The sequence below is a fragment of the Otolemur garnettii genome, unplaced genomic scaffold, assembly GCF_000181295.1.
Source record: "Otolemur garnettii isolate 467f Iridium unplaced genomic scaffold, OtoGar3 scaffold00046, whole genome shotgun sequence".
NCBI lineage: Eukaryota > Metazoa > Chordata > Mammalia > Primates > Galagidae > Otolemur > Otolemur garnettii.
In genome coordinates this window covers 11227012-11243847 of record NW_003852441.1, presented here as the reverse complement: position 1 = coordinate 11243847, position 16836 = coordinate 11227012, and the positions used below count along the sequence as shown (strand labels likewise).

General features: G+C 49.6%; 1 protein-coding gene and 1 non-coding gene across 5 annotated transcripts; one reads left to right on the top strand and one right to left on the bottom strand.

Moving 5' to 3' along the window:
- Positions 1-234: 234 nt before the first annotated feature.
- LOC111725689 lies at positions 235-341 on the bottom strand. Its single transcript, XR_002773701.1, has one exon. It is a non-coding gene; the product is annotated as a U6 spliceosomal RNA (small nuclear RNA).
- Positions 342-9206: 8865 nt separating this feature from the next.
- On the top strand, positions 9207-16577 carry ALOX15B (arachidonate 15-lipoxygenase, type B). Of its 4 annotated transcripts, none has more exons than XM_003791121.1 (14): positions 9207-9420; positions 9501-9726; positions 10014-10095; positions 11261-11383; positions 11672-11775; positions 12875-13047; positions 13233-13379; positions 13475-13678; positions 14546-14632; positions 14759-14928; positions 15135-15220; positions 15307-15407; positions 15487-15657; positions 16116-16577. In XM_003791121.1, the coding sequence occupies exons 1-14, from the start codon at positions 9274-9276 to the stop codon at positions 16293-16295; spliced, it is 2001 nt and encodes a 666-aa protein (XP_003791169.1). In that variant the 5' UTR covers positions 9207-9273; the 3' UTR covers positions 16296-16577. The 4 variants fall into 4 exon arrangements, with proteins under 4 accessions (XP_003791169.1, XP_003791168.1, XP_003791170.1 ...); XM_003791120.2 differs by having other exon boundaries at positions 15099-15220; positions 16116-16431; XM_003791122.3 differs by lacking the exon at positions 14546-14632 and having other exon boundaries at positions 9274-9420; positions 15099-15220; positions 16116-16431.
- Positions 16578-16836: the final 259 nt, after the last annotated feature.

Sequence of the window (16836 nt, the reverse complement as noted above, 5' to 3'; positions counted from 1 at the left end):
GGTCCGGGCTGAGGATTCGAACCCACCACCCTAGGTGTACGTGGCTGGCGCCTTAGCCGGTTGAGCTATAGGCGCTGAGCCAGCTTAGGCTGGTCTTAAATTCCTTAGCTCAAGGGATCCTCCCACCTCTGCCTCTCAGAGTGCTAGGATTACAGGAGTGAGCCACCGCTCTGGCCCTCAATTTTCTTTTTCTTTTCTTTCTTCTTTCATTCTATTTTTTTTTTTATTTTTTTTAAAAATATGGAACGCTTCACGAATTTGCGTGTCATCCTTGCGCAGGGGCCATGCTAATCTTCTCTGTATCGTTCCAATTTTAGTATATGTGCTGCCGAAGCGAGCACTCTATTTTTTAATTATTATTATTTCTGAGATAGTGTCTCACTCTGTCACCCTGGGTAGAGTGCTGTGGTATCATAGCTCACAGCAACCTCAAACTCTTGGGCTTGAACAATCCTCTTGCCTCAGCCTTCCAAGTAACTGGGACTATAGGTGCCCACCACAATGCCCAGCTAGTTTTTCTATTTTTAGTAGAGATGAGGCATGTTCTTGCTCAGACTGGCTTTGAATTCCTAAGCTCAAGCAGTCAATTCGCCTCAGCCTTCGAACTCGATATTCTTTTAAAGGAAACATTTGTTTTATGTAATGTTAAAAGACCAGATGTAGACCTGCTTCAGGCATGGATGCATCCAAGTGCTTACATGTGTTATCTCTTTGTACTCCTCAGCTATGCTATCCCCTGTGGTTCTTCATTCTCAGGTGGGCTCTCTTGGAATGGTAACAGAAATAGCCAGCAACAGCTTCAAGGCTTGCTTATTTTTTACAACTTAGCAACAGCTAAGAAATGAAAGCCTTTAAAAAAATAATTCTAACAACAAAAAGATCCCAGTGCTGGTTCTTAGTGGACTGTCCACTTTGGGCAGAACTGATTGATCATGGGCCTACTCCTGGACCTGGAGGTTGAAGTCAGCTCCACTGTAACCATGTGGGCTGGGGATGGGGAAGGGGTTCTTCTGTAGATGAAAATGGGAGGCCAGGCATGGTGGCTCACACATGTAATCCTAGCACTCTGGGAGGTAAGGCAGGTAAATTGCTTAAGCTCAGGAGTTTGAGACCAGCCTGAGCAAGAACGAGACCTATCTCTAAAAAATAGCCAGGTATCATAGCAGGTCCCTGTGATCCCAGCTACTTGGGAGGCTGAGGCAAGAGACTCACTTGAGCCCAAGAGTTAGAAGTTGCTGTGAGCTAAGATACCACAGCACTCTACCCAAGGTGACAGAGTGAGATTCTGTCAAAAAAAAAGAAAGAAAGGAAGGAAGGGAAAAAAGAAAGAAAGAAAGAAGGAAGGAAGGAAAATAAATGGGAATATTATTACCAGAGTAAGGGAAATGGATCCTGCCATCCACACATCTTCCTTTATATTCCTTTGTGCTGTGGTTTTTCCCATCAAATCAGCAGCTGCTGGGGAGCAAGGGCTTTGTCCTGTTTATCCTTTTGTCCCCAGCAGGCAGCATGGGACCTAACCCAGGAAAGTTCCCAGATCCCTCTCAGCAAAAGAATGACTTTGCCCATGTTTCAATGACAAAGTGAAATAACCAAGAAGGAGCTCTCACATAACCCTCCACCCCCGGCCTACAAGCCCTTCTGCAACCGTACCCATCTGCCCTAGCCTCCTGTCTGGGCAGATGCTGCCTGAGCTGTTTGAGTGTCCCCCTGCTCTGCTGTGAGAGTGGTTGGCTGACTGGCATTTGTTTCCCCTCCTCTTGACACAAGCCCCTCACATTTCCTAGAAACCGCCCGTTCCTATTCTCAGCCATGTGATCCCAGTGGGACTGGTCCCCTCTCCAGTTCCAGGGATACACTGTCATTGGCATAAGCCACCCAGTGTACTCCATGAACCCGGCCACATTGTCAGTTCAGGGATCGTGATGTAACCCACGTAGACCAGTGAAAAATGACAAGAGGGGAAGACATTCACCAGGGTTTGGGAAAAGAAAAATCTCAACACTCTTCCACAGGTGCTGTCAGAAAAAACCTCCGTCTCTTCTCCGGATTGGTGTGGTGTGAGGATGTGAGATCTGGAAATGCCTCCAGAATAGCAGTCAAAAAAAGAAAGAGAGTAGGATTGGAGCCAATGCCACAGAAGGCAGAGAGAAGAGACAGAAAAACATCAAGCCCTTGCCCATCTCTAGGGCAGCTGTATTTGTAAACACAAGGAGGAGACAGAGAATAGAATTGTCACACTTGGTTTTGACCAAACATGCCACCTTCCTTCCCTGAACAAAATCTTGGTTTGATAATAAAGTAGAAAGCAGGATGGATATCAGGGTGGGTAACTGTATCTGTCACGCAGCCTGATAGTTTGGTTTGATAGCCAACTGTATTGCAAAAGTCAGTTCCAATTAGAATTTTGTGCTCCTTGAACTTGTTAAATCCTACTTATTGCCAGTGTCCCTACTTGGGCTCTGGGTACTGCCTTTTTCACTTTACCAACTCCCTCGTTTCCAAGAACACATCAATATACTCCCAGGGTGTGGTTCTCAGTGTGCACCGAGGAAGGTGGATACCTTGAGCACAGGAATTTGAGATCAGCCTGAACAAGAGTGAAATTTCGTTTCTACTAAAAATAGAGAAACTAGGGAGGCGCCTGTGGTTCAAAGGAATAGGGCACTGGCCACATACGCCGGAGGTGGTGGGTTCAAACCCAGCCCAGCCAAAAAAAAAGAAAGAAAGAAAAACTAGCCAGGTGTTGTGGTAGGCACCTGTAGTTTCAGCTACTTAGGAGGATGAGGCAAGAGGATCCCTTGAGCCCAGGAGTTCAAGTTACTATGAGCTATGATGCCAGGGCACTCTAGGCTGGGGCAACAAAATGAGATTCTGTTTTAAGAAAGAAAAAAAAAAGCATATTCTACCCTCACTGTTTCTACTCCCTTGTCTTTTATTCACTACTTCTTTTTATAATTTTGTAAGTCAGAAAAGAGAGAGAGCTAAGACGGATGTGAAAAAATGAAATAAAAATGAATGAAAACATTTAACAAGAGCTCATCTCTTTTTTCTTAGCCCTATCTATGGCATTCCACAAAATCCAGCTAAGAGAACTTAACTTTTACTTCTTTCAAGGTAGTCCTTGCTTTAGCAGAAGTGTGTAGAAAACAATAAAAAGTAATAGAATTGGTCTATGGATGGAACCGGTGGGGAATTAGAGGTGGAGAAATATGACAGGTATTCTGGATAAAACGGGCAGATTTTACAAAAACAGCGACCATTGCTCCCTCCCCAAGCCCCATTCAAACGGCAGTAAAGGGAGTGCAGGCCCCATATACCAAGGTGGCGGGTTCAAACCCGGCCTGGCCAAACTGCTACAAAAAATAGCCAGGTGTTGTGGCAGGCGCCTGTAGTCCCAGCTACTCGGGAAGCTGAGGCAAGAGAGTTGCCTAAGCCCCGGAGTTGGAAGTTGCTGTGAGCTGTGATGTCATATCACTCTACCAAGGGCGATAAAGAGAGACTCTGGCTCTAAAATTAAAAAAAGGCAGTAAAGGGATTATTTTTAATGGTGTTGTGCTAAATTAAACATATCTTTCTGTCAGGAGGTTGAGTCCATTTCCCCTCTCACATAGGGAGGGGAGGGACCAGGACTTCCACAAAAACCAGGACTCTGACCTGCGGCCTGTGGCTTATTTTAACAAATAAAACACATCAAAAGTGATATTATACCAGCTCCTGCCTGGTCTGTGAGAGGCCTCTGGGGATCCAGGCACCGTGTAGTGATGCTCAGACATATGGAGTGTCAGTGACAAGAGGCCACGTGGAGAGAGAGAGATCCAGCCACCAGCCATTCCAGATGTGTGCGTGGGGCCATTCTTGGATATTCCAAAGCCAGCCTATCTCCTAGGAGAATGTAGCTCTATGAGGGACCTCAGCTGACACTATAGGGAGCTCTGGCCAAATTGCAAAATTATCAGTTAATAAACAATTCTTGATATTTTAAACTATTATAATTTGGAACAGTTTATTCTGCAGCAATAGATTACTGAAATAAGCATTATCATAAATACCACAAACAAAAATCCAAACACCCTATCACTACATCCTCAAAGAAGAGAAACTACTGAAACTGTGAAACATGAATAGGATATTATTCAAAATATATACACAGCCAGGCAAGGTGGCTCACTCCTTTAATTCCAGCATTCTGGGAGGTGGAGATGGGAGGATTGCTTGAGCTCAGGAGTTCAAGACCAGCCTGAGCAAGAGTGAGGCCCCATCTCTAAAAAACTAAAAAGAAATTTAAAACAAAACACAACAAAATATATACACAGAAGAAAAAGAGCTATTGAAATTAAAAATAGGGTAGGAAAAGTAAAAATAACTCAATAGAAATATTGGAAGAGACAGTTTAGGAAATCTACTAGAAAACAGCAAAAGGCAAGTGATAGAAAACGAGAAAGAAAATAAAATGGAAAGCCAGGAAATAGAGAATGGAAATGGTAAGACTGCGGACTAAGACAACTTTTTGGAAGGAAATATGGAGAATCCTTAAAGAACTCAAGTTAGGTCTCGCATTTGATCCTGAAATTCCATGCTAAGCATCTACCCAGAAGAAAAAAAATCATTTTATCATAAAGACATTTGCATTAGACTGTTTATCACAGCTCAATTTGCAATCGCCAAAATGTGAAAACAACCTAAATGCCCACCAACCCAGGAATGGATTAACAAGCTGTGGTATACGTATGCCATGGAATACTATTCAGCCATTAAAAAAGATGGAGAATTTACCTCTTTTGCATTAACCTGGATAGGGTGAAAATACATTCTTCTTAGTAAAATGTCACAAGAATGGAGAAACAAGAATCCAATGTCCTCAATTCTAATATGAAGCCAATAGATGATCTAATACCCACAAAAGACAAAAACTCACATGAGTTTTTGTGAAGGGTGGGGGAATGAGGGAGTTGGGAGGGGAGGGAGGCAGGGGGTGAGGGTGGAGGTTTCTGTGTAAGGTACACCTCTTGGGGGTGGGACCCAATCATAAGAGGGACTTTACCTAACAAATGCTAACAGTGTAACCTAATTCTTTGTACCCTTAATGAAACTGAAACAATTTAAAAAAAAAACATGGAAAATGGAGAACCAGATCAAGAGATCTAACATCTGAATGATAGGAGTTCAAAAAAGAGATATTAGATAAGATGAAGAGAAGAAAATCATCAATGAAATAATTCAAGACATCTTCTAAATACTGAGGGACGTGAAATCTTAAGATTATAAAAGGTTGGTGTCAGTAGCACAGTGGTTACTGTGCCAGCCGTATGCACTGAGGCTGGCAGGTCTAAGCCCAGCCTGAACCAGCTAAACAACAATGACAACTGCAACAAGAAAATAGCCTGGCATTGTGGTGGGCACCTGTAGTCCCAGCTACTTGGGAGGCTGAGGCAAGAGAATCACTTAAGCCCAAGAGTTAGAGGTTGCTGTGAGCTGTGACTCTACAGCATTCTACTGAGGGTGACATAGTGAGACTCTGTCTCAAAAAAAAAAAAAAAAAGATTATAAAGGCCCCCTGAGAGCACTGCACAGTTTATAAAAATAGACTACACCATGGCACATCATTGTGAAATTATGAAAGCAGGGGAGGTTCTAGATCAGGCTGAGCCAGAGGAAGGCCTTGTCTCTAAAAAAATAAAAATACTCGGGTGGCACCTGTGGCTCAAAGGAGTAGGGCACCGGCCCCATATACTGGAGGTGGCGGGTTCAAACCCAGCCCTGGCCAAAAAAAACTGCAATAAATAAATAAATAAAAATAGCCGGCATTGTGGGGGGCGCCTGTTAGTCTCAGCTACTTGGGAGGCTGAGGCAAGAGAATCGCTTGAGCCCAAGAGTTTGAGGTTGCTGTGAGCAATGAGGCCACAGCACTCTACCAAGGGTGACATAGTGAGACTCAAAAAAAGGAAGAGCATAGGGCAGTAGAGAGAGCTGGATGCTGACAAATCTGAAAATGATCCAGAATTAGAAAAGATTCATAGAGAAACTACTCCTGGATGGACAAAATAACCATAACCAAAGTAAACTGCTGAACTCTGAAGAAAAGATTAAGATGTTTTACGAGGAGCACTTACACTTGGATGATAAGATCTGCTACATCCTGGACGGCGGCGGATACTTAAATGTATGAGATGCCAACTGGACAAATGGATCCAAATCTACATGGAGAAAGGGGATGTGATAACGCTCCCCGTGGGAGTCTATCACCGCTTCACAGTGGATGAGAAGAACTACAACAAGGCCATGGGGCTGTCTGTGGGAGACCCAGTGTGGACAGCGTACAACTGGCCGGCTGACCATTTCACTGCCCAGGAACAGTATGTGAAATTTCTGGCACAGACAGCATAAGTCAGGGGCAGTCTGGTCAGGGCTCCCCCTACTCAATATGCACTGTCACCCTCTTATGTTAAGTTTGGTGTCCATCCCTAGCTCTAGCTGGTATCCCCAAGTCTAGACTCCCTCTAGTTCAATTTCTCTAGAAAATAAATTTCACGCTGGCTGTGAGGTTGGGGAGGAATCCTCTCCTGCTGCTTGTGTGAGGTGCAGAAGTGTACGGGAGGATGCCTAACTGTACTTAATGAGCTTTCATCAGATGGTATCCTGTTTTCAGTGTCACCTGTGCCCCACACTCAGAAGCATCTCTTTCCTAATTCCTATGACTTTGGGGGTTTTGAAGTGGGAACTGACCTACATCTAGACTTTCACTATTCTCCTGTCTTGTCGAATCAGTTGCTGTCATCTCCATACTCATTTTCTTGTCCTTGTAGGGTTATGCTTTAAGGCTGGTGAGGTTTCAGGAGATAAAGAAAAGATGTCCACTTCTAGCTCATGCTGCCACAGGGCACCGGGCTGCTCTACTTCCCCTGCTACAGTCCTTCCTGTCCCCACTTGCTCATCCCTCAAAGATGTCCCTCAGAGATGAAGGTGTGTGTGCATGTTTACCTGGAATTCTATCCCCAGTCATTCTCTAATCTGGCTTCCACCTCCCCACCCCATCACACCACAAACTGCTGTAGGCAAGGTTGCCAGAGTGACAGATGGGGATTCTGCTGTGTGCGGTCACATAGAAGTGGGTTGGTCAGGCCAGGCAAGGTGGCTCATGCCTGTAATCCTAGCACCCTGGGAGGCCAAGGTGGGTGGATTGCCTGACTTCACAGGTTTGAGACAGCCTGAGCCAGAGTGAAATCCCATCTCTAAAAATAGCAGACATTGTGGCGGGCACCTGTAGTCTCAGCTACTCAGGAGGCTGAGGCAAGAGAATTGCTTGAACCCAAGAATTTGAGGCGGCTGTGAGCTATGACACGATGGCACTCTACCAAGGGTGACAAAGTGAGACTGTCTCAAAAAGAAAAAAAAAGAAGTGGGTTGATCTCCTCAATCAAACTCGTCAGTGAGCAGCACAAACTCAAAGATCTCCTTGTTGGGAGATCCAGTGATTTCTGTCTCCCTCTTGTTCAGCCTCTTTGCAACAGGTGACACAATTGGCCTATGTTTTCTGGGCTTTCCTGAAATGCCCTCTCCTGGTTCTCCTCCTGCTTCACTGACTGATCTTCACTGCTTCTATGTCCTTTGCGCAACTTCCAAATATCAGAGGGCCTTGGGCCACAGCTGGCTCTCCCTTCTCTTCTCCGCCTACAGCATGTTCTCTGCTTAATGATCTCCACCAGCCTGTGGCTTAGACACACCTATGTGCTGCTGACTCCCTCCTTCTCTGAGCTCGGTGCTGAGGTGTAGTTTCTTCACTTGCTTGTCTAATGGGCATCTCAAACTTAGCATTTCCAGGCTGGAAACCTCAAGTCTGTTATTTCCTCAAATCTAAAATCCATAACTTCCCCTGACATCTCTCTCTCTCTCATTCCCTCACTCTCACCTTTCCTCCTTTAACAAACTAAGCTCTTGGCTCGGCGCCTATAGCTCAACCAGCTAAGGCGCCAGCCACGTACACCTAAGGTGGCGGGTTTGAATCCCCAGCCCGGACCCGCCAAACAACAATGACGGCTGCAACCAAAAAATAGCCAGGCGTTGTGGCGGGCGCCTGTGGTCCCAGCTACTTGGGAGGCTGAGGCAGGAGACTCACTTGAGCCCAGGAGTTGGAGGTTGCTTTGAGCTGTAATGCCACAGCACTCTACCCAGGGGGGACAGCTTGAGGCTCTGTCTCAAAAAAAAAAACAAAAACTAAGCTCTTCTTCTTTTTTTTTTTTTTTAGAGACAGAGTCTCACTTAATCACCCTTAGTAGAGTGTCATGGCATCACAGCTCACAGCAACCTCCAACTCCTGGGCTTAGGCGATTCTCTTGCCTCAGCCTTCCGAGTAGCTGAGACTACAGGTGCCCACCACAACACCCGGCTATTTTTTTTGTTGCAGTTTGGCCAGGGCTAGGTTCAAACCCGCCACCCTCAGTATATGAGGCCAGTGCCCTACATACTGAGCCACAGGTGCAGCCCAAACTAAGCTCTTCTTAACTTCAGGTCTTTGCAGGGACAGTTCCTTCTGCACAAAACTCTCTGCCCCAGATGAATTCTTTATCGGATCTCAGCTCACATGTCACCTCCTCTGAGCCTACGGGGTTTTTCCTACCTCTACTTCTCACTCCCTAATATCAACCTGTTTTATTTCCTTTATAGCACTCATCATCTACAGTTATATTATGTGTTTGTTTTTATTTATTTTCTCTGACACCGATGTTTAATCTCCATCAGGGCAAACACTGGGTCTTTTCTGGGCCTACAGTCAGAGTATCTAACATAGGGCCTGGCACAGAGTTGGTTCTGAAAATTAGTGGAAAGAAATTAAATAATGGAGATAGTCCTAGCAACATTGTGGGAAGAGTGGAGGTGGTTCTGCATAGGTCAAGAAGGCAAGCAACTAAACAGGGGGTGGGGTGCAAATGAGCCTCCATTATAGCTAGGTCCCAACTCTATTTTCTGGCCTGGCACCACCACTGAAAGATGCTGTTCCCCAAACTTCAGGACTTCCAGTCCTCCCTGTCCCTACTTCCGCATCCCAGCCCCTTGTCACTACCACCACCGCCACCACCACCCCCGCTCCGCCCAGAATCTTGCAGGCTTTGGGGGGTGGAGATGGGGCCCCAGTGGTCCTGGCGGCAATGCTAATAATCAGCTTTGCCTGAATGGAGCCAGGCCGGGGCGGGGCGAGGCGGGGCGTGTCCTGAGGGTGCGGCATCCTGCTCAGCAGCCTGGCTCTCAGTAGACAGCCAGACTCAGGCTGGCACCATGGCGGAGTTCAGGGTGACGGTGTCCACTGGGGAGGCCTGCAGAGCTGGTACTTGGGACAAAGTGTCTGTCACCATCGTGGGGACCCGGGGAGAGAGTCCCCCACTGCCCTTGGACCATTTTGGCAAGGAGTTCTCTGCGGGCGCTGTGAGTGTGTGGGCGAGGGGCAAAGGGGGAGTTGGGGGCAGAAAGGATGGGCCTCCTCATACCTATCCTCATCACCCCAGGAGGAAGACTTCAAGGTGACGCTCCCTCAGGACGTGGGCCAGGTGCTGCTGCTGCGCGTGCACAAGGCACCCCCGGCATCGCGCGGCCTCTTAGGGCACCTGGTCCCGGATGCCTGGTTCTGTCGCTGGTTCCAGCTTGCGCTGCCGCAGGGCGCCCCGCTGCTCCGCTTCCCCTGCTACCAATGGCTGGAGGGGACGAGAAGCCTGGTGCTGCGGGAGGGGGCAGGTGAGGGGCAGGGGGCCGTCTGGGGCTGCACGTGGGGCGTGAGAGGCGGAGTGGGATGGAGGAAGGGCGAGTGGAATGGAGAGGTGAGCCGGGTATGGCCACTGCGCAACCAGCGGACAGAGACTGGGGCTGGTGGCGCCATCGGGAGGCGAAGGTGGCAGCCTGATGTGGGAGAAACTGTACTTATGTGTAGGGTGGGGGGATAGGGGATGGTATTTGTAGAGGGGAGAGTGGCTGGGGCCATAAATGGGGAGGGTCCCCTGCCACCTGTTCCCTTCCTCCCACAGCAAAGGTCTCCTGGGCAGACCACCACCCGGTGTTCCAGCAACAGCGCCAGGAGGAGCTGAAGGCCCGTCAGGATATGTACCAGTGAGGAGGGGCTACTGTTGGGGGGAGGAGGTGCCCAAGAGATGAGGGGCAGCTTGGGTGTCTCTGGCCATTGAATAGACTAAAGTTCCTGCCTCCACCTCTCCTAGCAAAGAGTCCTCCTGGAAGGAGCAGCATCTGCATTACCTGGGAACTTGTTGGAAATGCAGATTCTCAGACCCTCTCAGAGTGTGGGAAGTGGCAATTTTTGTTTTAACAAGCCTTCCCCATGACTCTGGCACCCATTAAATTTTGGAAACTGCTGCCCTAAATGCCTTACCTTTGCTGGTGTCGTCCTTACATGGGACTTTTAGAAATCAGAATGCATTTTACCAATATCCCTCGGTACCCACATTGAAGTCTAAGAAACAGAGTTTCGCCACCACCTGGTGGCAGCATATGTTAATTGCAAATTGCACCTTAAAGTTAAACTTTAAATCCAAAAGTAATTGTTAAATGAACCAAAGAATGAATGAGTAAGGAAAGTACTGACAGAGGGCCCTCAATTAGCAGGGACATGATTTTACCATTTCATCCAAAGAAGGTCTGTGTTACTTGTTTGATAGTAGGATTTAGAGATGCCTTAGGCCAGGGCAGAGTAAACTGCTATGGAGGCTTAAGTTCCCTTCCATGAGATATGCCTACCAAAGGGAACTAAAATCTTCCATGCAGCCCCTGTCTCAGGACAATCTCTCCTCTACAAGATGTGTCTCTGTGTTAGTCAGGAATTTTATAGTTGCAAGAACAAGAGCCAACACCATCTAGTAGACAGAAAAAAGAGCAGTTTGTCAGCAAGACCCAGAGGTACTTATAGAAGTACAGGAAGGGGCCATAGTTAAGTCTCTGTTTATATGCTATAATCTAGATATCCTGAGAGAGACCACCAGTTTAGCTCAGACCATCTCAAATTCCTTGGGAAGGACTCTAATTGACCCAGCTCTAGTCAGGTGTTCAGCCCACTTGTGACCAGGGAGAAGTTCTCACTATGTGAACATGGCAGCTCCCATGCAACCTGTTGATGGAGGGGAAGGGCAGATTCCAAGAAGGCTCTTGGTCAAAGAAGGGGCTGGCTCTGACCAAGGACTCCAAAGAGCCTGCCACTCCCTCTGCCCTAGTCCAGGGGCTCCCTGTGGCCTCTTGCTGACCACCTGCCTGCTCCACCCACCAGCTGGAAGACTTACATCCCAGGATGGCCTCACTGTCTTAATGAGATGACTGTCAAAGACCTGGACCTAAACATCAAATACTCCACAGTCAAGAACACTAACTTTTACCTACAAGGAATCTCTGCGTGAGGATGCCTGCCCTATCCTACCCCCAGGCCTCAGAAGCCCTATGACCCCTGCTCCTGCCCTCCCCTACTCAGCTACCCCCTCCTCAGTGATATGGGTCACACAGCCCAACTCAGCACACAGCCTCCTGCCCACCACCGATTCCCATAGGTAGTGGCCACCTTAGGGGAAGTGACTACCTCAGGCCCTGGAAGCTGGTTCAAGATCCCAGGAAGGACAAGGCTGGCTGAAGGAGAAGGTCTCCTGTGGTCTCCAGGACCCCTTCCTACCCCTCACATCCTCTACAGATTCGCAGACCTGAGAATCAAGGGACTGCTGGGCCGCAAGGGGCTCTGGAGGAGTCTGCATGAGATGAAAAGAATCTTCAGTTTCCAGAGGACCCCAGCAGCTGGTGAGGAGCTTGGGCTGTGGCTCTCAATCCATGGCTTTCAAAGAGTCTCAGGGGAAAAAAACTCCAATTTACTGTGTGACACTGGGCAAGCCCTGTCCCTTCCCAAGCCTTACTTTCCCCCACACAGAGAGAAGAGAATATGGATGGAGGGCTCTCTGACCTCTCAGTGCCTTCTAATCCAATAGACATCTGTTGAGTAGCTACACATCAGGCAGTGGGTTAGGGGCTGTGGACACAGTTTGTGTACTCACAGGGCCTATAGCTGAGCAGGCCAGTGGATATTAATTAGACTGAAATGGCCTGTTTCCATTGTGAAACATGCTTACTAGTTCCAGAGAATGTTTAAAAGGGCTTGTGCTCTAGTCTGGAGCTGACTAATGCTGGACCTCAGAGGTGAGCAGGCATTAGCAGTGCCAAGGATGGGATCTGGGACAGAGAGGGTTTCAGGCTTAGGGGCCGGAGAATATGAAGGCCCTGAAGACAAAAGGATCAGATACCTCTGGAGGAAGTAGGAGAGGGGCATGGGGGCCCAGATTGTTCAGAACTGTGTGGGCCACACAGAATGGGAGCTTTCCACAGTGCAGTGGGAGGAGGCTGTTGGCTGGTTGCCAGCTGGGGAATGACATGGCAGTATGCCCCTTGGGGTGGGTTGTTGGGGGTGAGAGTGGAAGCAGAAGGATTAGCCATGAGGCTTGGTGGAGTGGACGATGGACTAAGAGGTACTTAGGCTTGGGGGGAGCTGCCAAGAGAGGTCCCCAGGCTCTGCTACAGGCAACTAGGTAGATGAAGTTGCCATTCCCCCAGGGAGCCAGACAATGGGAGAGGCCTGACTGGGAAGAGGAGCCCACATTTGGTCTCTGACATGTATTTGAGACTGGCGAGTCACCCAGGGGGAATATCAGGTAGCTAGAAGGACAGGTGGGCTGGGGTCTAAGATGTGCAGTTTGGGGAAAGCACTAAAGCCAAAGGGCCAAAGGAGGTTACCCGGAGAAGGGTATAGGGTGCCCATGATGGACCCAGGAGAAAACCACTGTGAAGCTCAGGCTGAGACCTGTGGGATCTGAGGTAATCCAATCTCCACATCTCCCACCCCTTGCAGAGTATGTGTATGAACACTGGAAGGAGGATGCCTTCTTTGCCTCCCAGTTCCTGAATGGCCTTAACCCTGTTCTGATCCGCCGCTGTCGTTACCTCCCAAAGAACTTCCCAGTCACTGATGCCATGGTGGCCCCAGTACTGGGCCCTGGAACCAATCTACAGGCTGAGCTGGAGGTGAGGGGGACAAGGGTCCAGGCCTTCTAAGTGCCTTGGGAGGGGTACACCACATTTGTTAGGAACCTGCTATATGCTGTGTGCCAAGCATACCCTCTCCCCAAACATACTCCTCTCCCTTCTACCATACTCCTATCCTTTAGAAAAGCAAATGACAGCCCCAATTCCCCTTCTTTCTCCTATAGAGGGGCTCACTGTTCTTGGTGGATCATGGCATCCTCTCAGGCATCCAAACCAATGTCATTAATGGGAAGCCTCAGTTCTCCGCAGCCCCAATGACCCTGCTGTACCAGCGACCAGGGTCTGGGCCCCTGCTACCCCTCGCCATCCAGGTCTGCAGCTGGCTAGGGGCAGAGCAGGGTTGGGGTTGACTGAACAGGTAGCAGACACTCATGGCTCCCTGTCTCCCCCGCTGCCTCACCATCAGCTCAGCCAGACACCTGGACCCAATAGCCCCATCTTCCTACCCAGTGATGACAAGTGGGACTGGCTGCTGGCTAAGACCTGGGTGCGCAATGCCGAGTTCTCCTTCCACGAGGCCCTCACGCACTTGCTGTACTCTCACCTGCTGCCTGAGGTCTTCACCCTGGCTACACTGCGCCAGCTGCCCCACTGCCATCCACTCTTCAAGGTCAGTGTCTTGGCAAGGTGGCCCAAACTGGGCCCAAGTCTGCAAGTCCTTGCGATGGTCCTTCCCCTGGGTCCAGAGACCACACTTCTTAAGGGAGGCCAGACAGGAGAACCATCACAGAAGCCCAGATCCAGGAGAGGAGAGAACTGAATCTGGCAAATGTTAAAGTGTGAACGTGGCTTTGAAGGACCAACGTATTTTCTGCAGTTTCTAGTGATGGAGGAGCCCTGGGAGGGAGAACCACACACTCTAGGTCAGGTTTTGCGTGTCTCAAGGCCCTGCTGATTGAGTCTTCAGATGGCACAGACTTGAGGCACACCCAGATCTGAGAGGCATCTGCTCTGTGAAGGGCAGGATCCTCCCCACTCCCCAAGGTAGGGGGTGGAGGGGTACTGCTCAGTCAGATGCTGACTTAGACAGTCTCCTGGGTCCTGGATGCAGGTCTTGTTTTGTCTCTTCAATCCTGGCTGATTTTTTCCAGCCATCCATAGCTCCCAGGGCCCAGCACGCAGAAGCGAGCTCCAGGGGATGGTTCCACATTGCCGGGCCCATAGGCCTTGGTTCCCATGGGGTTTTGTCTGCCCAAGGGTTAGGAAATCACAGATGCCCGAGCCTCACAGTGCTCATCCAAATCAGCCCCCTCATTGACAAAATGACCTGCTCCCCAGAGAGAGGAAGCAGCGAGCCCAGGGTTATGGAACAAGATGCTGGTGGATCCCAGCCCCATATTGGACATGAAGCACTGCCCCTGTCCTGGGCTGTCCCTGTTGTCTCTTCACTAGTGATTTACAGGGCTTGTGCCTCTGGGAGGTCTGGGGCCAGAAAGACCCAGGCCTCTCCCAGCTCTGCCATGCCTGCCATGCACAGCTGCTGATCCCGCACACACGGTATACCCTGCACATCAACACCCTCGCCCGTGAGCTGCTCATTGCCCCCCGGCAGGTGGTGGACAGGGTAAGAGTACCAAGGGAGGCAGTACATGGGCCATTCCTTCAATTTGTAGAATCTGGGATCCCCCACGCCAGTGCTATCTCAGGCTCTGGAGTGAGGAATCTGGTCCCCAGGAGTCCTATCTCCCAGTCCACAGGCCTCGGCATTGGAGGCTTCTCTGAGTTGATACAGAGGAGCATGGAGCAGCTGAACTATTCTGACCTGTGTTTGCCTGAGGATATCCGGAACCGAGGAGTTGAAGACATCCCAGGATACTACTACCGGGATGATGGGATGCAGATCTGGAGTGCAGTGGAGCGGTGAGGGGGCTGTCCCCAGAGGATCTGAGGGCTTATGGGGGAGGCAGGCAGACTAGAAAGGACAGGAGGGCCCAGAGAGGCTCATGACAAGGAGCAGGGCAAGTCATTCATGGCGCTGGGCAGGGGCATTCCTCAGAGAGGCTGAGACTGAGCCTGGGTGTACCTTGCAGCTTTGTCTCTGAAATAATCAACATCTACTACCCAAGTGACATGTCTGTCCAAGATGATAGAGAGCTCCAAGCCTGGGTGAGGGAGATTTTCTCCGAGGGCTTCCTAAGCCGGCAAAGCTCAGGTATGGAAACCTTAGCCCTTGGGTTCCACCCTCAGCCTCTGCAGCCTGGTTCTCAGGCCCTGTCCCCAGCCCAGATCTCCCCACAGGTGTGCCCTCCTCACTGGAGACCCGAGAAGCCCTTGTGCAGTATGTTACCATGGTGATATTCACCTGCTCAGCCAAACATGCTGCTGTCAGTGCCGGGCAGGTGAGGAAAGGTCAGTGCTAGTGGATGGAGGTGGAGGTAGCCTGGCTCCTTAGCCTCATTCAGCCCTCTTGGCCTTCAGTTTGACTTCTGTGCTTGGATGCCTAACCTGCCACCCACCATGCAGCTGCCACCACCCACCTCCAAAGGCCAGGCAAGGTCTGAGGGCTATATAGCCACCCTCCCACCAGTCAATGCCACATGTGATGTCATCATTGCCCTCTGGTTGCTAAGCAAGGAGCCTGGAGATAGAGTGAGTACAAGGCTGGGACACAGGCCAGGCCAAATTGGGATAAGTGAGGATGTGTTGTTTACCCTCCTAGCCTAGACCTGATCCTGCCATCAAATAGCCAGGTCCCTTCACCCACTGGACCTTCCAATGGGACACATGAGCCTTGGAAATTTCACAGTGCGGGTAAAATGGCCAAATGAGATGATGCAGAGAGTCCCCCTGAGCTCAAAGGGGTAATTATGTTCCTTTGAAACTCCAAATTGAACTTTTATTCCCCTGCAGATAATCTTCACTTGGGGAAGACCTGTTTAAGGGGAGGAGCATGAATCAGGTCCGGTTAAAGGCTATTTCAGGTCTCCAGGGTAGGGGCTGGGGCCAGAGCGAGCTAAAGCAAGTCAGCTGCTCAGAGGATAGGAACAGGAAATCTGGCATGTGAGACCTTAACAGTCCCCTTACCCAGCCTCATGATTTGTCCCTAGAGGCCCCTGGGCACCTACCCAGATGAGCACTTCACAGAGGAGGCCCCACAGCAGAGCATCGCTGCCTTCCAGAGCCACCTGGCACAGATCTCAAGGGGCATCCAGGAGCGGAACCAGGGCCTGGCACTGCCCTACACTTACCTGGACCCTCCCCACATTGAGAACAGTGTCTCTATCTAAATCCTGGGAGAACATGACCTGCGTGATGTACATCTCTTTGGCCACATCACTCTAGGCTAACTAGCACCCAGAGAAAATGACCCCCCCCCCAAAAGCAAGCCTCTATGTGACTCTCCTGGGACAACTAGGCCCCATACCCATACCCTTACCCCCTCACATACACAAAAAAGGACGGAGAAACAAAATCAAAACAGAGAAACCAAAAAAACCCAAGAACAGAATCTCAGGATAGTACCACCAAGCCTTTTGAAGACTCCAAACTTGAAAGTGCCCGCATAGCCCCAGAAGGGTATTGCTAGCTGGGTTTGTTTGGTGTCCCATTCCAAACAATGGAAGGAGTGCACACTCCTGCAGTGACCCTACTGACCGCTACTGTGTGGACCTCATGGTTTCCTAACTCAAGGGCAACTACCAAGAAGTGACTCAGCCTGGAGAATGCCCAAAAGGTTGATTGTGACCTACTGTCCCAGCTTTAAAGTGAACAAAATACTGAAAAGGGTCACCAGAAGCCAGAAGAAGGAGGACCACTGCCCAGTCAGTG